Source organism: Alligator sinensis, unplaced genomic scaffold (genome assembly GCF_000455745.1).
Source record: "Alligator sinensis unplaced genomic scaffold, ASM45574v1 scaffold324_1, whole genome shotgun sequence".
Taxonomy (NCBI): domain Eukaryota; kingdom Metazoa; phylum Chordata; order Crocodylia; family Alligatoridae; genus Alligator; species Alligator sinensis.
Window position 1 is genome coordinate 1922541 of NW_005842188.1, and position 24863 is coordinate 1947403.

The window sequence follows — 24863 nt, forward strand, 5'->3', positions numbered from 1 at the left end:
TTACCCTGTACCAGCTTGGATACCGGCTGTGCTACCAAAGGTCTTTTTCTGTGTATAACAGTGTGGCTGAATTCTTCTTGTATTATCTATCAACAAAAAAAGGTTTCTGATGTAACTGCCTCTATTGTATCTTGTTTAATAAGATTATGCTAAAGTACATGGAACCAAGTCAGAATCTCACCTCAGGGGGTAAATATCTGACAATGAGCTTCCCCAAGAAGGGCTTCTTTAATATTGAATTGACAGATGGTCGATCTATTGGAGATATTTTAAAGAGCTGAGAAATTAAGATCCTCAGGTCATACGAATACTTTGGAGAGACAGGAATAAAACATCCTTGGCAGATCTTCAGCACCAGCTGATGTATGTTTTTGCCTTCAAACTGACACAGCAAAATATAACAATCAATCAATAACAGTTACTGCAGTTGGTATGGGAAGTAATGGACTGTGACTATTTAAAATGGCTAAGAACAATGATGAATGACATGGGGATGCAGAAAGACGGCTAAGTATCTGGTTTAACTGTCCTTTCTCTCATTCCTGTCATGTATCCATTTGGTTCATTTTTAGGACAGGGTAAGGAGAGGTGACCCAGCCACTCTTGAGCTGAGTCTGGGTGTGGCTTATTTAACTTAATTGTATTTCCTTCCAAGGCAAAGTCTATCAGGCCATCTACCAGCAGAGGAGCAGCAATGCAAGGTGGAAGGCTGTGTGTAAGGGTTGTGCCACTCCTATTTTGATCCGAGTCAAAACCTCAAATGAAATGTCTGTTTATAGATTTACATTCCCCTGGTTATCAACCATGTTTTTCAACAGGCCCACTAGGCAAGAAATCATTAGAGATCCCGTGATCAGTAATGATGTGCAGTATCCCAGAATAAGTCTCTTCAAAGCAACTCGTGATTCATTTTGTTAAAAGGTGTACCACCTCTACACAGTAGATTTAAAAAACAAGATGATGTATACACACATTCTTGTACTTGGCATTCTGCCCAAGCCCCTAGTTGAGATTACTTAGCCTCAGTGTCCGCTGCTCTCTTGGGAACCAAATTATAGCCTGCTGGCTGCAGCCCCCTTGCTCAGTTTTTGGGTTAGCCTCCCACAAATGACCATTTCCTCTCCTCTTTGTATAGTCTTTTCATTTTTTAGAGACTAAGTCTAGAAAAAACAAACCTGAAAGTAACATTTTGTTGTAAAGACACCACTGTTTTCTTAGCTGCTTTGAAGGTGTATCTGAGACTGTCCTATCTCTTAGTTCTTGTTTTATCCCATGTCTAGGCTACTCACTGGCTCCCGACTGATTCCAATCTTTGAGTTCATACAGGCAGTGAAAGAAAACTGAGCAGGAAAACAGAAGCACACACATATTTATTTTTTATCAATATTAATTAGGTACTTTCTCAGTCCAGGAAATTTGGCACTTTTTCTGGTAGCACTCCTGTGTCCTCAAGTCAGCCTCCATCAATCTTTTTCTTCTCCTTGCTAAGTCAGAGGGGGAGTTTAAGTGGTCCACTTATAGACACACTGACCAGCCTGTGCTTTGCTCGCTATTCAACAGAAAGCTTTTGTGCTGAGAACCAATCGCAGGAATGTTCCTTTCTGAAATGTACTGGGTTAAGACTCTACTGGCATTGAATTGCTTCCAAATTAAATCAACATTTACTTGAATGTTTCCAAGGACTCTACCTAATTTTGAACTTCAAAATCTTCAGTAAATTTAGGTCAAGATTTTCAAACCGGGGTAAGTAAAATGAAGTACCTAAATCCACACTTAAGCACCTAAGTTTGAAACTTGGCTTCAGTTCTTCCATTAGTTTGATGGCTGATTCCTATAACTGAAGGAGGTTTAATTAAAAGATTAATTTTAAAATGTAATGCTCTGGAACAGATCTGACTTGAGAGGAGAGGTGACAGCCACATATGGATTTGAAGTAGCAATGCTCCATGGAAGAACAATACATTATGTGTGTATATAGTATATTTGACTTCATTTCAATATGCAGGAAACAGGCAAAGTGTGAGAAATTAAAGTGAAAGAACTGATGAGTATATCCTAATTATTAGGACCTAATGCATACTCATTTAACTTGCAAAATATCTGTTTCCAACAGCTATCTAGGAAATATTCGCATTGCAATTATTTTCTGCCTGGTTTAATACTTTTTTCAATAACAAGTTAATGGTCTAACTGATTATGTACTTACAGGATGCTTTAAAGTGCACAACTCATAGAGAACACAGCCAAGAGACCAAATATCCCTGTAGATGAAAGTAATTCAAATTTCAGAGGAAAGCATGTCATGTTTTCATACAAATAAGTAGTGTCTTCACTTCACCACTCCAACTATCTGACAATATCCTATTAAAAGGTTAATACTGTGGCAAGGTTTTGTCTAACTGTGCCAAAAATAACTACTGGATTTTATTTTTCTGTTTTCTGGTATGTAACAAGGCCCCTCATTCTTGGTGTTTAAGTTGTATTATTACTATACAATTATAATCATGCCAAAATTGTATTAACAACTTTCAAGTGTGCCAGATGAGTAGAATATGAACTAGCTAAACAGTTCACAATTCAAAGTAAAATAGGTTTTGAAAACTGTTATTTTAGAGGTGTAATAAATACCATTAGTTTGTAGTGGATCTTTTCACCTATCATACGTGCCTGCCTGAATGCATAAATGTAAATAACTGCCTCCAGTTTCAATTGTGCTTGTAACGGTAAAACCCATTCCTGACCTTTTTCTTCACTGAAGGCAGACTCTGGTCAGAGTTGAATGACTCAGGTTTACCAGCAGAGAATTAACTGAATCTGATCCATATGGAGAAGGTGACTGAGTTATAGTCCAATTCTAGAGCTTGAGCCCATTATTCAGTGTACTTTTCCACACCAAAACTATCCCTGTACATATCAATTACCTTATACTTCTGCCTCTCCTTGCCATTTCTAGCAGTCATGTTGCCAGAGTATGATGCTATGAGTAGGGAATGTCTCCCTTAAATCCCTGAATAATGGAAGGACAGCCTGCTTTTAAGTGACTGGGAGCAAGGGACCTGAGCAGCCTGAAAAGAAGCCACAATCTAGGCTGGAGACAATCCTACATACGAACCCATCAGGAGCAGACTTTCTGGGTATATCATCTCCAAAATATGTAATTCTTCAATCAGAGCAGATCAGCCAGGGAGCACAAAGCAAGAAGCAGAAAGTAGAGCAGTAGATCAGGAAAGGGAAGGGGATCAGAGTGACATATGGGGAGGGTGATAAGCTATGTTGTGGCACTCCTGCCTAAAAAGTTGGTCATCACTATCTTTGAACTTTTTTTATTTCACTGGGGCAGTGAAAGACATTGAACCAAAAATATCTTTTAAGTCTTACGTTTTATTGTTATATGGTCGATTCTCACAGATCTCAGGAGATAGGTAATAGGGTGTCCCTACACAGGTACGGGCAAGCTCCATGGTGCTAATGGGAAATAGTGAACAAAAGAAGAATACATTATATAGAAGAGTTTAATGTAGCACTAGCTCTGAGGGAAAAGATCATAACCAGGAAAGGATCCCACAGAGGCTATTATTTTTGCTGTAAAATAAATTAATACTGATTCAGTGCATTAATTTAAACCCCCTAGAGACAAAATTAAAGCTCTCTCACTCTGTATTAAAATGTCAATGTCCAGGTAATTTTCCATGGTTTTTTACTCCACAAGGGCTATTAAAATATCCTAGAAAACATCTGCATTTGTACAAAGCTTAGAATTCACCTGTTATCCATTGTATGTTCTGATATAGCCTCTATTACTATACTATGTGAGCTCCACACAATCTGTGGTACATGTATTCTCACAACACACTACAAGGTAAGGGAAGTACTATAGATCTGGGATCAACAATGTTTTCTGGCATGGATCTCGAATTACTCAGTTTGGATGCGAGGAAGGCAGGCACTAGGATCTGGCTGCTTCCACTGCTTCTCCCTGACACCCAATTGTGACATGGTGCAGGGAGACCCCTTTGTCCAGAGTACTTGGCACGTGGCTGTGGCACAATGCAGGCAGAGCCCCCTGCTGCCAAAGCGATGACTCTGCATGCTGAATCAAAAGGCTGCATGGGCTTGATTTGGCTCACAGGCTTTGGGTTGCTGACCCCTACTGTAGACCCATTCTACAGATACAGAACTGAGGCATAGAGGATATATATACACATCTCATATATATACACATATGTATCTCAAGCAAAACCAGGGAAGTCATCCTCCAGCTTTACTCTGCCCTGGTGAGACCACAGCTGGATTACTGCATCCTGCATTGCATCCCCTCCCACCCCCCACTTCAGGAAGGACGTGGAGAAGCTTGAGAGAGTCCAGAGGAGATCCACATGTATGATCCAAGGCCTAGAGGGAAGGCCATACGAGGAGAGGCTGAGGGACTTGGGACTCTTCAGTCTGGAGAAGAGAAGGCTCAGGGGGGACTTGGTGGCAGCCTACAATTACATAAGAGGGGTACATCAGGACCTGGGAGAACAGCTGTTCACCAGAGTTCCCCAAGGGATAACAAGGTCTAACAGCCAAAAACTCCAGGAATAACGATTTAGACTAGACATAAGGAAAAAGTTCTTTAGGGTGCATGTATCCAGGGTCTGGAACAAACTCTTCCCAGAGGTGGTACAAGCACCTACTCTGGATTCCTTCAAAAAACAGGTGGATTTATTTCTTGCTGGGGTCACTTGATCCCAGCTAACTTCCCGCCTACGGCGGGAGGGGGCTGGACCCGATGATCTCATGGGGCGCATCCAGATGAGCGCATGCGTGCCTCTTGTCCCGCCTCAAACCCCTTTGAGGTGGGGCAAGAGGCACATGTGGGAATGAAAATATGTTCCCTAGGTTGCAAACTTGAAGCGCAGGGAGAAAATTAGACCCCTGGATATCCTGGAGCAGCTGGAATTGATGCTGTGGGTAGTGCAGTCTGGTCAGTGTGGGCACTGCAGGCTGTGTGGCTTCTGAAGAAGCCAAAGCAGGTGCCATGGGCACTAGATCCAGCATAAAAGAGTGGAAAGAGAGGGTCTAGGGTCTGTGAGCCCATTGGCCAGATTAATTCAACACCCCTGTTTTAACAGAAACTTCAAAGAAAAGAAAATACACCACGGAACAACGTGAAGTCTTAAAGTTTATTTCTACTGCAACTAAAGTCAATGACAGAAATGTCTATGACTTTCTTTGAGCTACCCCAGGTAGTGCTGAACCCGAGGGTGTGGCTATACCATGCCCCTAGCACTCCTGAAGAAGGCTACTCTTAAGCACACCCCACCCATTTACTGCCATTCACACCAAATTTAGAAAAATAAGGAGGCTGATTCAGGGTGTTCTCCACAGCCACTCCCAAACACATGGGAAACAGAGGTCTTGAGAAAGCCTGTGCCTCATTTCTGAGTTAGGTGTATACTGTATATGAGCAAGAGTAGACGGACAAAGCATTATTGAAAGCATACCTTTCTGGGAGGGTCATGGAAGTAATATAGCCATACCCTCAGTACCCTGAACTTGCTCGCTAAATACAACATAGTTTCAATCAGCACCTAATCTTCAGGAATGGTGACTTTTTTAGGGTTGGTTTAGTCACAAAAACCAAATGAAATAGAAGGAAATGCTTACTTGTTCAGCATTCTTGCTATACCAAAGTCCCCAAGCTTTGCTATCATTCCATTATTGCTAAGAAAAATGTTCTGCAAGCAAAGAAAAAATGATATGCTATAATGAAACATGGAAGAATTTTACAGGCATGCATTTTTGAAAGCGTAAAATGAAAAACTGTAACTCCTACCTGTGCTTTTACATCTCGGTGTAAAACCTTTCTGTCATGAATATGCTTCAATCCTAAGGAGACCTGCACAAACCAACTCAGAATCTAGGGTGAGAGATAAAATGCACAGTTACATTGTCCTATTAAAAACATAAAACAAAAACAAAAGTCAAACCTAAAATATACACTGCATATACACAAACCAAGATCAGAAATGTGGTTAAATAACAGAATTGTAAAAGGAAACTGCATAGCAACTGCACACACTATCCCTGACTTAAACAAGGGCTATTACACCTTCTCCCTGGCCCTGATCCAGGAAACAATTAAGCATGTGCTTACACTAAGTACAAATCTGTACTTTCTTTGACATGGATTTTTGGCCCTATTTTAGAGATGCAGATCAGCATGTGCTTAAATTAATCTCTATTTAGTAAAGCACATGCTTAATTTTAAGCACATGTTCAAGGCCCACTGACATTGTGAAGTTTTGTGAGAAGCTGGTGGCCATGAAATTCTGCAATTCAGAAATCTGTCTTCAGGAAATCAGGCTAGCACCTGCATACATTTAAATAAACCAAGGGTTAAGCAACAGGCAAGGATTTCCCTGAGTGATGTATGTTATTGGACCAACTGCACAGTTGGGACAGAGTTAGACGAGCTTTTGACTACAAGACATTCTTCTTCAGAGGTTAAGGGCTTCTCTGAATAGAACTGATTTTCTGATTGGTCTTTTTATGAACATTACATTCAAACATAAATTTCAAGATATGTAAACGTACTATTGGGATTAAATGTAATTGGTAAATCTGCTTCTCTTTTTCTGTCTCTGCTTTCTTTTACTTCCTTCTGATATTCAAGTTTCTTGTTAGCTTGGTTCTATTTTTATTTTTGCTGTCAGGGCTTTTTTATTTTTATTGGTTTGTATTTTTCTGATTTGTGAATTTGTCCTCTAGTATAAATCTTACTCTCTCCCTTGTGTCTCTAGTAAACGTCTGAACCAGAGGGTCATAAAGTCCTATGTTACTAAACCATCAAGTTGCTTCTAACTGCTTCCCATGCAGCTGGTTCCTTTTTTCTCTACCATTTAAATGGAAAAAAGCTAAGAGATTTATATGGTCGATTTAAATATTACTTTCAGGATGAATTGAGAATCACATTTTCAAGCCAGTTTAGCTTTGATCTGTTTTTGTGCAGATACAGTTTTGTAAGTGCAACAACAGTTTAGATCATAAAATATCTACGTTTCCAAATGCATCTGCGAAAACAGAGATCAGTGTCTGAATACCTAACACATGTTTTCTGTATTTAAGTCCAAGATGCCAGTATATTAGAGAGTTTCTGTCAGTTAAAATAGGGATATATTTTACTGAATTAATCTATGCTGATACAGGCTCTGAAGGCTGTCAGCACCCTGGGATTGTTTCTGTGTGTTGGCTTAACAATTCACAATCCTGTTTACTTCTCACCTTCCAGCTCAAATGCAGCTTCTAATCTAAAAGATCTTTTCTCCAAAACTTAACTGAAAATTAGTAGTATGAAGGCACTCAATCTCCAGAACAGGACAAGAAATAAAAATCAGTGGTCAAAATACAGTTAATATTTCACTTTTAGGCCATTAAGCATTGTTAAGAACCTCTGTAAAACAATTACAAAGCCTTATCTACATGGACCTTGTGACTGTAACACTTAAAGCAAGTTACTACATATTCCTATTAAGTAGTATTTCATACTATTTATTTTATGGTACAAATCCTTTCCTCTAAAAGCAACCCACTTTACCTGGTCCTCATCAAACAGCACTCCACGCTGCAGATTTATCCTGTTCATTAGATCACCTCCATCACAATATTCCATGATGATATATAGATTGCTCCTTTCTGCAAGTAGAAATGCTAGTTCTTTATTTTCCCACAATTACTCCGTTATTTATGGATTCAGTAACTAACTATTTTTGTTACAGCTAATGCTATTTTGACTAAATTACCTTAGCTTCTGATCCTCTATCTTGCTCAAGATGATCATGCTTACCCATCATAGTGTCAGAATGAATTTTTCCTTCAGCAATGGTGGAGAAAACATATTGTATCAGTGTCCCCACCATCCTAGCATGTGCAATGTTTCAGAACCAGATAAAGGTTTCAGATAAAGGTTATACTGGTTTCAAATAATAAACTATTCTGTCTTCGGGCGCCCACAGCCATAGCCACAAAACCTTCTCTTTAGAGGGACTCCACTTCCCCTTTAGCATTTTGTTTAAAAAATGTACTCTTGGAGGGTATTTTAAAAGTGCAAGAGACTGAGCAAGCATTAAAAAAGCTCTGAGAATTCAAAATGCAGGTTGTTGATTCAGGACATCTAAGACAGATGCATTAGTTAAATTAAAAAATGCATGTGCCTCTTTATTAAATGCATATTAGTCATTATTTGTTGCACTTTTTAATGAAACAAAACTTCTATCTTAAAAATCCAAGTTAATGTTGAAGTACAGACTGCAGACAGTGCTGACAACTGCTGGGTTTTGTAATACAACCTTCTCTCCAACAGATCATGGACTTCACTGTGGACCTCACTAGCCCATCAGGATATCACCAGTCCAAAATACAGTCCCATTAAAAATCTGAGATGTTAAATTCCTCTGCATCACAGTTTTCTTTTTCAGTCTGTTGTTCTCTTTGGATCTGTGCCTTGCATAATTATTTGAAAAGCTTGGACACAGTCTTCTAACAACTTGTCAATTAATTGTGATAATTATCAAGTATTGACCACGACATCTTGGCACTTGAGATATGACTTTCCCAATTTACTTTAATTAACTTGAGTTTTCCACATGTAATTTTTTTTATTGTATTCCTTAATGAATACCTGCTTAGGTATTCATCTCATGTTATTTTTTTGTGACATGCTCTATAAAAAACACAGATTTTATGAAAAAGAGAACAACCATAGTATTATCAAACTGATGAAGAAGTTGTATTTGAGATAGTAAATTATCTCATGCTTCTGATTCATCAATGAAATATTACTTTGAAAAGAAACACATCACAGATACTTACCCCTGTCCAGTAATTCCTCTTCTTCATCTACCCACCCAAAAATCCTCCTGAAGATAACATACTGCCAGCTACATCAATCTGCAATATTTACTCATCTGATTGATTATAAGCAAGGTTCCATCATCATATATAAGATTATATATGTATGCATTAAGTACTCTGCAATGGAGAGGCTGGGGCATTGGAGCCATGATGGTCCAAGGGAATATGGAAGAAGCAAGGATTTTTTAGTGATATCTTTTCCTGGACTGTCTGTATAACTGGGAGAGATGTCTGAGACTTTCAGGCACAAAATACCCTTCTTCAAGTGTGGATGATTTACATCCAAATGCTCATCTTATATCTTTCCCAACTCATCTAACATCTCTCCCAACTATACATTTGGCCCCAGGGGTGCAGCAAGCTCCTTCAGCACCCAGGGTAGGTAGAGGAGAGGGGAATTCTGCTGAGCACTGGAGAGCAGGGCTAAGGGGATGGGGTAGGAGACAGGTTCTTATCTGTCCCTGCTCCCTACACTCAAGCAGCAGGTGCTACTGCTGTGACTGCTGCCCCTGGGGGACAGGCTCTGTGCAGCAGCCTCACTATTTGGGCTGCGTAAGAATTGCCCCTAGTACCCTATTCACTCCCCCTTCTCCACCCCACTCAATATGCTACTGGGTGCAGGACTGTGACTGCCATGGCAAAGACTCCCCAAGGGAGCACCATTCTGCTCTTCCTGTTTCCCCACAGATATACTACTGGGTGAGGGGCTGTACCTGCCTGGCTCCTACAGCCAGGCAGAACAGGGCTATTCCTACCATGGCAAAGATTCCTGGGGTGCGGAGGCAACTCTCCTGCCCCATCAAAGACAATGCCTGGGGCTAGTGCTCCGTTCACCCCTGTTTAGTTGCATTACCAGTTAGTCCAATAAAATATATCACCAAACAAACCTTACTTCTCTGTAGTATGAAACAGCAGAACAGACAAAGCAAAGCGAAACAGAAACAAGAGGTAACAGGCAACAGTTCAAAAAAATAGACAAGGGCAAAACCTAAACCATAACAAACAAGCAAACATTCCAGGTTTAAAATACAAAACACACACTCAATCTACATGTCGAATGAAAAAGGGGAACAATAAAAAGATGTCTGGCACATGCATTTTCTGCAGCTTCTTTTTGTTGTTTCACTACGTTGTTTCACTAGTTCAGTGAGGTTGGCAGCCCCCTACAACGGGACCTGGCTTTTCAATTTGTCAATAAGGCACTATACAGGTTTCCCTCGCTTTATGTGGGATCTGTATGTGCAAATTTGCTGTTATGCAATGCCTCTTTCATGCCAAAAATTCGTTATATGCGAAGTAAAATCACCCTTATGCGATCGGTGTGGTAGAAGCCTGCAGTCAGCTGCTTTGTGCGGTGCATTGTGAGAGTGACGCGCACCAAAATATAGTATCCCATGTGGATCTGTGCTCCTCGCTCATTGTCTGAGACACACGTTTCTGTAGCTGCCATCCCCACTATGATAGTACCCTATGTGTACTGTCTGCTGTTGGTGAGTACCAAAACTGTCTTGTAAAAGTGGTAGAAATGGGTCTGAGGGTCAGTACAGTCAAGGTCTTGGAACATATCCCTATTTGTTACATTGTAAAGTGGGCTCCTTTTATGTGAATTTCAGTTGTGTCGTTTTCCAGGAACACATGTACAGCATAAAGCAAAGGAAACCTGTACAATATCCAGGTGATACAAAATTAATACATAATTACTTGATCCAGTCCAGAAAGATATTTTTATGTAGTAAACACGTAAGGTGTATATTTTTCACTTATCAGCGGTTCTCAGGTAAGTCAAGTACTTTAATATTTTAGTCTTATGTAATTTATAAGTGAATATAGGTTGAGTTTTATAAATATTTCATTTTAAATATCAAAATCATAAATAAAATACCAAAACTAAAATAAAACCTTGAAAAGAACTGTAGAATGTTACTATGTTTGGGTGCTTCATCTTGGCCAGAAGAATTACTTCCTTCTGAGATGCTTCTTTTTCTTTCATAGGCATCTAAAGTGAGTTAAGAAAGAGTAAAATGGTAATTTCCTATTATATACTCTCAATATGTAGTGATTGAGATATCATACAAGCCACCTGAAGAAAAATTAAATACATATTAATTAATTTAAATGCATCAAAGATTATTTAAAGGATATTGCCCAATATTAAAAACTGTAACACAGCCAGTGAAAAATACAAGCTCAGTCTAAATAATTGAAAATATATTGGCCCTTTTACTTAAAACACAATAAATGACAGTTTAGCCTCTGATCTGACAAACAGTTAAGCAGGTGTGTAAATTTACACTTCTTATACATTTATATTCCTGTTAGGATAACTTCATGACTCACACAAGTCAAGTTAGAGTAGGCCCTACCCACATTAAGTGTCTGTAAGATCAGGGCTTATGTGACTTACATTCTTGGCATGGTTAACTTCAAAAGAACAAAATATAAAAGAAAGAAGTCATTTTAATGATGTTACAAACTCTTGCAATATTTGGAGATAAATCTCTGCCTCACTGAAGTCACTGGCAAAATTAACATTGGCTTTGGTGGGGACAGGATTTCTAAAATTCAATCACCCAAGGTGTATTTCTTTAAGCTCAGAGTCCCAGAATCAAATTATTTCATGATAATCTCAGATAAAAATTAATTTATAGTCCTAGCAGTTGAAAAATCTTGAAAATGTAACCAGCGCATGCAAATTGAGAGCAAATAAAAGTAATCCAAATTCTGTTTATGTAAAAAACCTTAATGATTTTAAAGCCAATCTAATATTTTTTGGCACCCAGCTGTAATTTCTGGACACTTGAGGATGGTCAAACTATTTTATTCATTTCAATATCTTGGTAATGTGTTCATCAAAAGTCTATAAAATGTTTCATTGTTGTGAGCATACATTAAAATAGAACCAGTTATTTTTCAGTTTGCAAATCCTTCAGTTTTGAGTCTGAAAGCTGTACACAGATTTTCAGAACTGGTCTATGGAAAATGTATTCTTGTACTGTAACTTTGCCAAGCTTGAGTTATGCAGGTGAACATGCTTGAAAAATCACTAAATTAATAAGCAGAAGGTAGGGCCGGGTGGTACCCAGCAACTAAATGGTTCAGAAAAAGCATGAGGTTTCATAAGCAACAACATACTTTGTCAGCTGCTATGATAACATATAGTTAGCCTGCAAAGGTGCCAAACAGCTCTACCTTCTGCCTGACTTCAGCCTAACGTGGTTAACCAGCCCTCTTAACTAATATGCGTATTGAGCAGCTTCTTGAAAAGTACACTTTCCAAAATACTCTGAGGGTGCCTCCAGATGAGCACGGATGTTTGTTTCCCCAGGGACAAGCAGCAGCGGCACATTTCGTGCTGCTGCTACTTGTCCCCGGGAAACGCCTGTGCCACATGTGCTCTGGTGCACAGCAGGTTACCCTGGGTGGGGTAGAGGAGGCTGGGGCCAGCGACTATGCTGGCCCCAGCAGCCTTACTTGGGGTCTCAGGGCCTCCAGGGGCTGCAGCCGTGGCAGGAAGCCTGGCCAGCAGCCGCAATGTGGCTCTGGCTGATCAGGCTCTGGTTTTGGGTGGCTCACACTGTCTCCACATGTGCTGCCCTGTTTTTTGGTGTGGGTTTTTTTTACCCAGATCTCCCAGGGTCAACATTTAATTTAAGTGGTAAATTGCCTCCCAGTTATCTTAGAATCAGTGTGTGCAATTGGGCAGTTACTAAGGAGTAACTGAGGTGCTAAATTCAAGTCCTGGCTTACCTCTCAGGAATTTGCTTATTTAGCAACTTGTTATTGTAAAAAAGCAGAAAAAAATAATCCAAGTTCACACTGTAGTTAAATACAGACTTACAGAATCAAAACCAATAAGTAGCAATTATTTTTGTTGTTACCTTTGTTAAACTGATCACTTTGATAACACACTTCTGGTTATCAACTTCTCCTTTTGCCAAAAATACTTTGCCAAAAGCTCCTTCCCCAATCATTTTAATGATTTCATATTTATCCATGATGCTTTTCTCTTAAAGCAGGGTCTAAAATACAAAAAAAAAAAAAAAAAAAATCTCAACATTAGTGTTTTACAGGTAATCAGGGCTCGGAAAATATCCCAGAAATTTCTCATCTATTGGCGAAGTCAAAGATTTGCACTTATAATCACAGATGTTGTCATAATCAAGAAATATGGGTTGGTGGATAATGTATTTAGCTCAACCAGTTGTTCTCAACCTTTTAGGACTCAAGGCACCCCTTGGAAAAATGCCAGTTTAGTTTTTGCTTGATTTTTGGCTATACAAAAATGATAAAGCAATTCTTCTGTTGCAAAGAACTCACAAAGACCACAACAAGTCAGAATCCTTTTAACACTGGATTCCTAGCTGAAAATCTCTAGATTTATCTTCTGAATCATGCTTGTATACCCAACAGTGCTAACATTACATGGCACCCCTGAAAGTACTATGGTTGAAAATCAGACTTACACCAATTTATCTCAGACTTCAGACAGCCAAGTCCACTTTTGGAGAATAAAACCTACTGCATCTCCCCCCTGACCCCAGAGACCCAGCAGGTTTTGTAAGAGGCTTCCTCAAAATGATTAAAGGTAACATCTCAAGATGTGAACTAGGTAAAATCTTAATAATACCACAGGTCCTCTCTTTTCTTACTAGCTCTGAGCAGTGACAGAGTTAATGATAGTATACTACTGTATACATTAGGACAGTATATGTTAAGGACAGAGTTAACGACGGCATTTAAAGTATCCCCGCTGTTCTCTGGCAGCAGCAGCCACTGAAGCAGACAGGGAGGTTCACACCACGGCTATGCTTAAGGGGCTCCAGTGTTGCTCACTCACAGCCTAAACCCCATGTTAGTGGGAAAGGGCTTCCCACTCCAAACCCCAGCCCCCACAGTGACTGAATACCTGCAAATCTCAGCTGCCATTGTCAAACACAGTTCTGGGCGCTGTGCTTGCTGAGGAAAGGTTGAAACCCTGATTCAAGTGTGCCCAGAGACAAAAGACTGGAGCAAGGTGCTTATTCTGTGCCCCCTGCGGGAGTTTGAGTGTTCTCAGCAGTAGCAAAAAACAGAACAAGGACAAATGGTCTCATGTGGCAGTGAGGGAAGTTTATGTTAGATATGAGGAAAAACTCTCACTAGGAGGGTAGCAAAACATCGAAACAGGTTACCCAGAGAGGTGACGCAATCTCCATCCTTGGAGGTTTTTAAGACCAGCCTTAGCTGGGAGGAGGTAGCTGGAGACAGTCCTGCTCTGAGCAGGAGGTTGGACTAGATGAGCTCCTGAGGTCCCTTCCAACACAAACTCTCTATAGTTGTGAGGCGGCCCCAGGAGGCTGGATGTGGGCAGGACCAGGCTCCGCAGCAGTTGGGCAGAATAGGCTGCCTTTGCTGTGGGCCAGGGCCCTCTTCCCTGACGGGGCCTGGACGCTGGTAGGGGCCCCCGGATGCAGCAGTACCAGGGCTAAGGGGTGCGTGTGTACAGTAAGAGGGTGTCCATCCTTCCGTGCGTGCCCGTGCAGGCGCTGCCGCCCCGCCCCCGCTTGCGCCCCGGGCTCCTCCCTCCCCGTTGCCATGGAGACGGGACGCGCTAGGCCCGGGCCCCCCACCCCGCCAGGCGAGCCCGACCCCGGCCCCGGCAGATGGGACTGGAAGCGGTGTAGAGCTGCGAGCCGGTACCTGCAGTGCCGGGGGTCGATGCAGCTGCAGTAGGCCCGGGCCCGGGGCGGATCCTGGGCTGGCCCCGCCCACCACAGCTGTTACCGTACTGTCCCGTGTACGCACGCCCTCAGCCACGCCCCGCTCCTCTGCCTCCAGCACGGCGTCACACACCCGCCCACGAGTCCAACCCTTCATCGCACCTGCCCACTTCTGCCCCGCCTCTAGGTGCCTGTGCTGGGGCCAGGGCAGGTGGAAAGCCCAGCACCAGTTTGTCCCGGCAGCAGGAGCTCAAGTGCCCAGGACGCCCGGCTCCTTCTGGAGCAAACATGCCCCATCCCACTAACATGGGGCTCAGGATAGAAGTGGGCAACATTGGAGACGCTTAAGCATAGCCATGGTGTGAACCTCCCCGTCTCCTTCAGTGGGTGCTGCTGCCAGAGAACAGCAGGGATATTTTAACGCTGTCATTAGCATAGACTGTCATAACGTATATTAACGTATACAATAAACGATAGCCGGAGTGGGTACTGCATGCACAGGCAGCCCGCGGGGTCTGCAGGTCTGATCCAGGCTGGGCCCGTGCCACTCATCCAACCCATGGGTCAGGCCCACATCACTTGTACGCAACATCTAAACTTGGGTTCAGAAAGAAAAGCCTTGCCCATCATTCCCGTGGCGCCGCCTTTTCCCCAGGCCCACAGAAACAGTCTTGGGTTGAGCACATGTTCACAAGTCAGATGTCTGAGCAATACAGGCTCAGCTTGGTATTTTATTACACGCACACCTCTTCCTCTGGTTGTATGGAAAACACATGCATCCCCCTCACTGCTTTGACATCAAACAACTAAAGACCTACAGTGGATTAGATCTGCTTAACAAATGTTCCTTAGAGGTTTTGAAAACCCTAGTTAGACAAAGTCTTGGCTGGGATAATATAGTTGGGGACGGTCCTTCTTTGAATAGGGGGTGGGATTAGATTAATTGAAGTGTTATCTTCTTCAAGTACACAGTAATAATACAATCTTCCATTCACTGTATTGTGGCCATTTTTTTCAGTTCTGCTACCCAATCTGGCTCCTCCTCCTCTTCAAAGTCCCTAAAGGAAAAGAGGGGAAAAAAAAAACAAAAAAAACAAAAAAAAAAACAACCAATCAATTTTCAGAGCTAAAAGACGACAATCAAATGCTATTTTACTATATATTCTCTTCTACAATTATCCTACAGACCACTGCAAAATATATTTTTAAACAACCCAATTATAAAAGATATTTCCTTACACCTTTGAGATTAAGGAACTTTAACTGAGAAGTTTCACTAGGTAGAGAAAAAAAGACGAGGAGCATATCCGATTGACTACAAACCTATTTCACATCCTGTCACTCTATGAATTGGTCTGCAGACAAATTATAGCAATACCTACTTGCACAATATTCTCTATGCAAGAGAAAAACCATACACAATAAAAACTGAAGTGGAGTATATCGAGTCACTGACAAGAAAAACAAACTTCTGTCAAATGCAGTAGGTATCCATGTTCAGAGTTAGTTGATGCATGCTTGTGCCTATTTCAATCAGAATAAGGCTGTGGCCATATGCCAAAAATACAATGAACAGCTGAGCAACAAATATATGACAACTCTCTTTCAAAAAGCAGCTGTAAAAACAAAATCTTATTGCAAGTCAAATCAGACCCTCAGCAACAAATCCTTTACATCAGCAGGGATTTGCACATGGTAAGGATCCATCACTCTTGATTTGACTGGAAGATCAGGACATGAGATGGAAAGTCAGCACATAAACACATTTGCCAACAGCAAACAGTAACTCCTGTATAAACACGGTACTAGAGATTTTATGATTTAACAGAATTTAACTGAATTAGATTCAGGGACTTAAATGCTCTCAAACTAAAATAATTTCTTGGTCTTTTTGTGATAAAAGTTATTTTAGAACAATAAAGTTAAAGAATCAAACAAAACCACAAGAGTCGGATATATTTTTCAAGCTGTGTGTGAACATACGTGTCTTCTTCATCAGATCTAGGTTCAAGTCTTTCAGAATCTGTGATAATGGCCTCAAGGTCACCATCTATTTCATCAGATACTTTGGATTCATCAGAAAGTGGACCTTTCAGTAAGTCTCCTGAGGCTTTGAAGGCATATTAAATGTAAGAAAAAAAAATAGTTTAGTTTAAGGAATAAAGGCAAAAAACAGAAAACTAAAGAAGTGTTTCAAAGCCAAAATGAAGCACCTCTTTCCCAGTTTTCCTCTTACAACTCAAGTTTTAAATGATACTCCAAACAGTTAGCAGACTTTTATTACAAGTTATTACATATTTAATTAAATGAGAAGGCAAAGCTAGCAAACCCATTTGAAGGGGGAATGCAATATAGATCAGAATCTTGGATCAGTTTTCTGTGCAAATAATCTAAAGTTTGAGCTAAATAAAAAACAACTCTATTGAAATACATTCTTTTATCTCTTCTTCCTTCAGGAACCTGTGTTCAAGTAAGAGTGTTGTACACATACCCACACATCAAGCTGTTGGTGAAAGCTTTGAGTCTACATACTTGCAGCTTTGCGGCAAAATTTCTCATTTGTTTTTAATAATCTAAATGTTAATAATATTTTAAAAATAAGACTTCTGTGATGTTGAAAATAAACTACGTAAATGTCATTATGTTTTAAAACCTGGTAATAATACAGATCTGATTTTGCAAAAGTCAGGTTGCCCACAGACTAAGGACCTACCTGCTTTATAGATTGTGTATGTTTTAAATGCTAAGCTGATATCAGCATTCTCGAGAATGTTCATCAAGGTTTGAGGAGTTTCTTTGATCCACTGCTTACGTGGATTATTTTCACTGTATTTTATGACACAACCACCTAGTTAAAAAAAAAAAAATCACAATCAAATCATTAATAAACTGAAACACACTATTTACATTAAATACCATTATCCACATGAATTACAGAGATTCTAATAGAGAAATATGGAAAGTCAGGAGGTTTGAGAATGGAGACTGTGGATCTTCTTCCCAAGAAACTGTTCTTAAGCATACTGAATTCAGACTGATGATATAGATAATACAGAAGAGCGAGAGTACAAAAAGCATCAGGTTCTGGATGCTGACAGGGTGTCAGGAGAAGACATGACCTATCGTGGGGGCCCAGACTCACTGAATGGATATCCTGTGCCTCTGTGAATCTCAAGGGACAGAACCCCTGGCCAATTCTGCAAGAGAAAATTTTGCTCCTGTGTCAAAACAACAACTGTGAAAATGTCACAATTCAGAATATGTAGTTTCCTTTTCTCTACTCTGGCATATTATTTACCTGAAATTTTTTTAGTCTTTTCTGTCTGTTAAAATCTTGATTTCTTAATATAAATATTAATGATAGTTTTCATATTTACATATGTAACATTCCTCATCATGGCACGTGCAAGTTTAAATCAAAATATTCTTACAAAAAAGGGCCTGTTCTAAAACGTTCACTCAGCTGAAGTGTTTTTCCTGAAGGATGTTACTTTGAAGACAAAGCATGCATCTACATGTGTGCTTTACTGAGGAGCTAATTAAGTAGCACCACAGTAAAGCTTAATTGTCTACACGTATGCCTATATTAACATACGCCTATATTAGGGTACAGTAAATTAATTAATTCTATTGTAGGAATACTGTCCAGCACAAGTACAATCCTACAGCGGAGTAGTTGCATGCACTGAAACGCACATGCAGATGACCTGGCCTGGCTGAGGCAAGAAGCTGCTACAGTGTAGGGCTAGCCCCACACTGTAGCACCCTTGTGCCCCAGCCAGCCCTTCTGCAGCATGTTGAGCTGGGGACCTGACCCCCAGTCCCCTTTTTAGCTGTGGCTGCTCCACCCTGGCTCAGTGTGTTGTAGTCCCAGGTGCACCTGGCAGCAATAAAAACTCTGGCATGAACTGTACTAGAGTTTATTGCTATGTGTTAATTGCACATCTAGATGCACCCAAAGAGTCTGACATGTCCAGAGTTTACACCATTTAGGGCTTTGTCAATTACTCCTGCAAATTAACTGGTAAATTTGGAAGCTGAAGTACATATGCGATCCACACCCATTAGACTATACTACTCAAATGATGGACAATTATATTTTGCCCAAGCTGAATCTCATAAGTGCCTGTAAGGTTGGCCCAACGTAGAGTATATTAAAACTGATTAGCCTTGCATAACAGCGCCTTAACTGTGGTAGGAGTACAATCACCCAGTCAAGTGGAGACAGCGATCATTCCAGAACTGCTGTTGATATCAATGCTGCTTTTTTACTTCTGGCTCTCTCTAACCTAGCTGACACCTGCCTGAGATGTTTATCTCACACATTTTCAGTTTTTCATCACTTACTACATTTAATGCTTAGTGGCATGGTGGTTTTCATCATTGTTAGGTACCCTTTGCAAACTGTGGGCATTTTATAACGATGTGGTTTTGGTTTTTTTAAATAAGACCATGAAATAATGCACATAATAGTTGTGTGAAAACATACACAAATACACTGTAAATACATTTAACTGATCTTACTTTTCTCTTCCTCATCTGTAAAACTAGAAGAAAGCAAGGAGGCACTTCCTAAGACATTTACCACTGCACTGGGTGCACCTCTTTCCCATTGTCTTCTCTGGGGATATGGCAAATCAGTATTTCTTGTGAGGACTTCGTATTTTTCTGTGTAAACCGCCATGAAAAAGAAATAGGAGTATAAACTTGTTCATGTAAATGACTATAGTGAACAAAAAAGTACTTCATCAATACTGAGACTGAACACCACCAATAAATTTGGACCCAAGAAGGTCCAAGTGGATGTAACTCCAACGTGGTAGTAAAAACAAGCATTTGATACATCGAATATTGTCAACAGACTGCTTTTTGAAAGTTGTAGGTGAGGTTTTAGGCTCAACTAATCAGTAAAATGATCATATTTTTAAGAAGCTGAATGCAAATCCACTGATGCCTTTTTCTTCAGATACAAAGTATTGTGTACTTTGCATATATATGTTAATGATATGTACATGTCTATGTATAGATGTATATACAGCAGAACACAATAAAGAAGAGAACTCACAAGCCTTGGAATAGTGCATACATTACCCTCTTTACTGGAGCCCCTTTCCTTCAGTGTTCTTCCACTCAAAATCTTTGCAGTGTCCTTCAGATCTGAGTGGCTCCACTGATCTTCATTTTGCTTTAAAAGTTTCAAGAACAGTATTAATCATTACCTATGCTGTTAAAACAGAACAGTAATTCATACATCTTTTAATTATTTTCATTTTGCTACATTCTGAAAAATTCGAGAGTTAACATTTGTAAATTTAAAATTGTAACTGTACAATCATACAAAACAGGCAACTGTGCTGCATTTATTACATTAATTTCACAGCATATGCTTTTTCATGACAGACTGTCTTGATATCTAACAGAAAACTTAAGTTTAATGACTTGAGGCAACTTATGCTTTGCGCCTATTTTGTTTTAAAGAGCAGTAACTTAACGAAAAATGAGTCACTAAGCTTGGAGGAAAACAGGTGCACTGAATAGGAAATTTCCCAGATTGACAGCTCTGTTAAGGGAGAAGAAATGCGCCCCACTGGCTAGAGGTATCATTTCTACTTTGAAAAATACAGTCGCTAGGAATGAGGTGCACACTGCTAAAATTTACTCAGAAGTTGTTTTCAGCCACTTCTGACTTATTTCAATTAAACTACCTTCATGCCAAATCAAGCATGGAAATGAATTTTCAATGAGGACCATATCTATGCCAAACTGTTTATGTGGTTGTGGGTTCAATTAATAGTTTTGAAGCAAATGGAACACGTATTTTTATCTACTATTCCATACTTCAAAAATAATTAAAGGGATGTTCACCAAGACTAAAGTAAAACTCAGTATCTACCCAAAACTAGCCATGCAATATATCAGCCTCCAAGCACTTCTGCAAGCTATGTGGGTGTAAAATTGAGATTGTATAGGATAATTTTGCAAGTTTACCTACAGCAGGTAGGACCGTGAAATCTTTATGTAAACATCATTACAATTCACCTGACTGCTGATCTAGTAGGCTATGGCTATTAGACAATACACTAACTTGCAAAAAGAATCTTGTATAGCTTTTAAAAAAAACAAACCCAAGAATTGTATGTATATTTGTATTTGAGTACTTACCCGCGTACTGTTTGCTCCACCACTGCTTCTAGCACCTGCTAAATTAATGGACAGATTCAAGAATTAAATCCAAATGTTTTACAAACATCTGGTGTAAACTGCTGGTCATGAGGGCCAGCCACTAACATCTCTGAAACAGAAATTCTGAAAGAAAATTCTATGAAAGCTTCTTTCCAGTTCTATCAATATATCTCACTCCCAATTCAGGACACTTCTGCTCTTCCATTCCCCCAAATCTCTCTATGGAAGAAAAGAATTGTCAATTGTCCTAAGACTAAACCAGAGATTTAAATGATAGGTGAATGCTCACAGGGAAGAAAAAAAAAATCACAGTATATGAACCAACTTCTTTCACAGTGAAAGACTGGTAAACTAACTAGCTTCTCCAAAACCAAAATGTCTCACCCTTAAAGAAAAATATGCAGCTCCTTTGTGAATTTCAGAAGTCAGGATCTGAGATAGGAAGCCAATGGGACAATTCAAGCACTCAAAGTTATGAACTAGCAAAAAGAACTTCATTTAATTCCGGTCTCAGAGAAGAGAGTAATACTATTGCCATTGAATGCATCACAGAAAGGAGAGTACCGCTTGCAAATAAAATAAGTGATTCTTACTTTGTACTAAAGGACATTAGATAAAGAACAAATAAAGGATGTGTGCTAAAGGATATTTGATATATTGGTTCTCTTTATGGTAAAGAGTAAAATTGTAACCTCCAAAATCAAACCACCTACTCAGCTCCACAAACCTAAACTAAGTAGCTCGCTAATGCCTTCAAAATGCCATATTTACAAGTTTTTATTTTGATTTGACAGTATAATGTGAACATCATCTTTAATATTAGGATTTACAATAATGCATTTCAGAGTCACTTTTGAGAGATTTTTAAAAGTATTTAAAATCTTTTTTTGAAAAATTACCTTTTGTATCTCCTCGATCCCTTTTGTGCCTCTTCGGTTCCTTTAATCTTTGTTGAATCCCAGCCGTCACCTGGAAATTGGACACAGATTCAATCCACTATGCATATTTTATGTTAAAATAAATTAACAAACAGAAATAAATTCACCTTATAGTTAACAAAATAAAATTAAACTCCTAAAATAAATGAACAGGAAGAATTATTTCTTTTTTATTACAAATACAGTCTCAAAATTCACCTTTTTGAGAAGCCTACAAGTATTTTTAACACTCTTTGATTAAGGTCCTATATAATAGTACTGGCATCATTTTTCAATAACATAATGACATGGCAATACAGGTATCTGAATTAGCTTCTAGAATCTAGGCCCTATTTTTAAATTCCGCTAATTGGTGATAAAATAAAAAGTATACTATACCTCTGCTGGCAAACAAGTTTCAATGAACTTGGCTAAGCAGCCTCTTGCAAGAATAGTACTGGCCGAAGGACGGTTCTTGGGATTTCTCTTAAACATCTGTTTTATTAAATAATGAAGTTCGTAGGAGTAATGAGATGGAAGTGGTTTGTAGGATCCTTTACATATCTTAAGAATGAGATGCTTCCAGCTATTGGCTTGAAACTACGTTTAGAAAAAATGAATTTTAAAGTCTTGACAACTTGAGGGAAAGGGAGGACTACAAGTTGATTTACCACAAGAACAATATTAATATATATTACTACCTCTAGTAATTATCTACTTCAGCTTGAATTAGCTAGTTTAAACAGCCTAAGTGAGAGGTTTCCTGAGTGTACAACAATGGAATGTAATAATCTTCTTTTTGGGTTTTGCAAAATAAATAGCACTCAATAATATTTTTAAGAGACCTGTTTATGGCAATTGTTAAAAGGAAAATAAAACTTGGTTGCAAAATCCTCCTCTCTCAAGAGAGTAGATGCTGACAGAGATTTGAAAAGTACTGATCCAATACTTGGAAGCTGCTTGAGAAAGATTACCTAATCCAACATTAGGAAGAGTCACTTTCCCATGTATAATTCATCCAGATGTGAAATCTAGTAGTACCCACTAGTGATGAGGAAACAGTAGGGACAAAGTTTCCTATCATCTCCAAGGGTTCTTCCTCACCCATTTCAGAGAAGCAGCAAGCCAAGAAAATAAAATCTGCTAATCAGTAAACATGTATGACTAAAACCTATTTCACCTTTACATGTTTAAGTAGTATGTATGCATAACTGCAATTTCTTGTTCTTATGCACAGTTTGGAATCTATTTGCTGCCTTCTGGTTATGCAGACACCCAGGTGGAACAGAATCAAGCCAGGCACATGCATAATGCTAGATAAATTCCAAAACTTCACAGAAAAAACAAGATGTGGGGCGGAATGGGGACAATGTGTGTGGCCAGGAAGAGGATAGCACTGAAATGGCCCAAGCCCCCAATGGCCTTTCTGCAGCTTGCATTTAATTTTAATTGGAAAAAGGATAGTTCCTACCCCATTCGGAAGTTATGGAGAATTCAGTACTTGTAAGTTAATACAAACACAACAAAATTAGAAAAGCTTAACAGGGAAAAAAACCCCACTTACTGGATGTTTAAGAGTACAAAGCTCATATAGAACACACCCCAAGGACCAGATATCACTGCAAAAATACACAAACACGTCAGAACAAGAAACATTTCATAGATTCCAATTCAATTAATCATGCATATGAAGGGAATAAATAAATTTTATGTACGATAAAAATAGACAAAGCATTATAGACTATATGATATTACGCTACATATTCAGCCTCTTCGGTGAGGAAACTAAAGACTCTTGCTTATCTTTGGGGACCTACCTAACTCGTAATGGAAGTGCACTGCACAGCAGCCCCTTTAATCTTGCTCTTTTTGTCATGCGCACCTCCCCTGCAGCTGCTGATTGGTTGAGGGGCCCTGGTCACCTAGCTGTTTGCTGCCGATTGCCCAGGAGGCAAAACCTGCAGTTTTTAAGCATGTCACAGTTTTTGCCTCCTGCTGCTGATTGGCTAGGGGCCCCAGCAGCCCTGCTGCTCATTGCTGATCAGCCCAGAGGCAAATATTGCAGCATATGTAAAACCATGGTTTTGCCCTTGAGGCCAATCAGCACTAAGGCCACTGGGACCCCTCTGCCAATCGTGTGCCTGCATGCATGTGGTGCATGGTGAGAAGAGAAAGATTAAAGGAGATGCTACCATGCACTCCTGCTGCGATTTAGGTAGGTCCTACTTATCTTATCTGACCCTGGTCTGGAAGACAACGTAGGAAACTCAAGCATGGGGTGGGCAATGATTTCGGCTGGAGGACCACTTAATATGTTTTGGTGAGCTGTTGAGGGCTCCATGGGTAGCCCCGCCCCTGGACAGCTGCCCTGCCCCTTGGTCACCATATTGGGACTGGAAGTCCTGCTCCCTAACCCCTGACCTTTGTCACCAGAAGTCCCTCCCCTTGAGCCCCGGAAATACTCCTTTTGGGAGGGGGGTTGCCATTTTGGAACCAGAAAAAAACAAAATCACACACTAAAAGTCAAACACGTACTCTAACATATTTTAATTTTATCATGACAAATATTTTTTTGTAATTTGCGTTTGCGTATTATATATAGAGGGGACTGCATAATAACTCAAAAATAAAGTCTCTCTCTGGTATACTGTGTGGGGGGGCAGCTGGGGGTGAGGGTATGTGTATGGCAGGGTGTGGGGGGAGCTTGTGTGTGGTGGGGTGGGGATGTGGAGGTGGTATCTGGCAACCCCCCACACACTTCCCGACATGGTGAGCAGCTCCCCTGTGGCAGCAGCAGCAGGCAGGAGCGCCTGGGGCTCATGGCTTAACTTAAGTCACCGTATTTTAAGTTGACTTAGTACATGTATACACACCCAATGAAGCTAAGCTAAGGGGAGGTAAAAATCAATCAATCAATCAATGATAGATCAAAAATAGTTACAATTTTACCAGCATGGGTTCGTAGCAGATAGATAATGCCTGACTAATCTAGTCTCTTTTTATGACCAGGTTACAAAACGCCTGGACACAGGACTAGGGGTTGACGTCATATACTTAGACTTCAGGAAGGCCTTCAGTACGGTATCCCACCCCATACTGGTGAACAAGTTAAGAGGCTGTGACTTGGATGACTACACAGTCCGGTGGGTGGCGAATTGGCTAGAGGGTC

The 24863-nt window shown here is 40.0% G+C and overlaps 2 protein-coding genes across 7 annotated transcripts in view; both read right to left on the reverse strand.

The window, feature by feature from the left end:
* Positions 1-14758, reverse strand: part of LOC102388857 (serine/threonine-protein kinase Nek5) — a 46865-nt gene extending 32107 nt beyond the window's left edge. For 2 of the 3 annotated variants that reach the window (XM_025207198.1, XM_025207197.1), the window contains exons 1-10: positions 14575-14758; positions 12774-12914; positions 10795-10891; positions 7580-7677; positions 5819-5902; positions 5650-5720; positions 3379-3465; positions 2207-2261; positions 182-382; positions 5-86 (exon numbers count right to left, since the gene is read on the reverse strand). In XM_025207198.1, the coding sequence (XP_025062983.1) occupies positions 5-86; positions 182-382; positions 2207-2261; positions 3379-3465; positions 5650-5720; positions 5819-5902; positions 7580-7677; positions 10795-10891; positions 12774-12890 (892 nt within the window). In that variant the 5' untranslated portion in view covers positions 12891-12914; positions 14575-14758. Of the gene's footprint in view, positions 1-4; positions 87-181; positions 383-2206; positions 2262-3378; positions 3466-5649; positions 5721-5818; positions 5903-7579; positions 7678-7784; positions 7851-10794; positions 10892-12773; positions 12915-14574 lie in introns of those variants that run through there. The other variant, XM_025207199.1, reaches the window with a different exon arrangement.
* A 343-nt stretch (positions 14759-15101) lies between these two features.
* The window catches only part of NEK3 (NIMA related kinase 3), a 20902-nt gene continuing 11140 nt past the window's right edge, over positions 15102-24863 (reverse strand). For 3 of the 4 annotated variants that reach the window (XM_025207201.1, XM_014521151.2, XM_025207200.1), the window contains 9 exons: positions 23259-23313; positions 22094-22294; positions 21677-21746; positions 20757-20794; positions 19686-19779; positions 19119-19262; positions 17308-17442; positions 16578-16704; positions 15103-15652 (listed from right to left, as the gene is read on the reverse strand). In XM_025207201.1, the coding sequence (XP_025062986.1) occupies positions 15586-15652; positions 16578-16704; positions 17308-17442; positions 19119-19262; positions 19686-19779; positions 20757-20794; positions 21677-21746; positions 22094-22294; positions 23259-23313 (931 nt within the window). In that variant the 3' untranslated portion in view covers positions 15103-15585. Of the gene's footprint in view, positions 15653-16577; positions 16705-17307; positions 17443-19118; positions 19263-19685; positions 19780-20756; positions 20795-21676; positions 21747-22093; positions 22295-23258; positions 23314-24863 lie in introns of all 4 variants that reach the window. The other variant, XM_014521152.2, reaches the window with a different exon arrangement.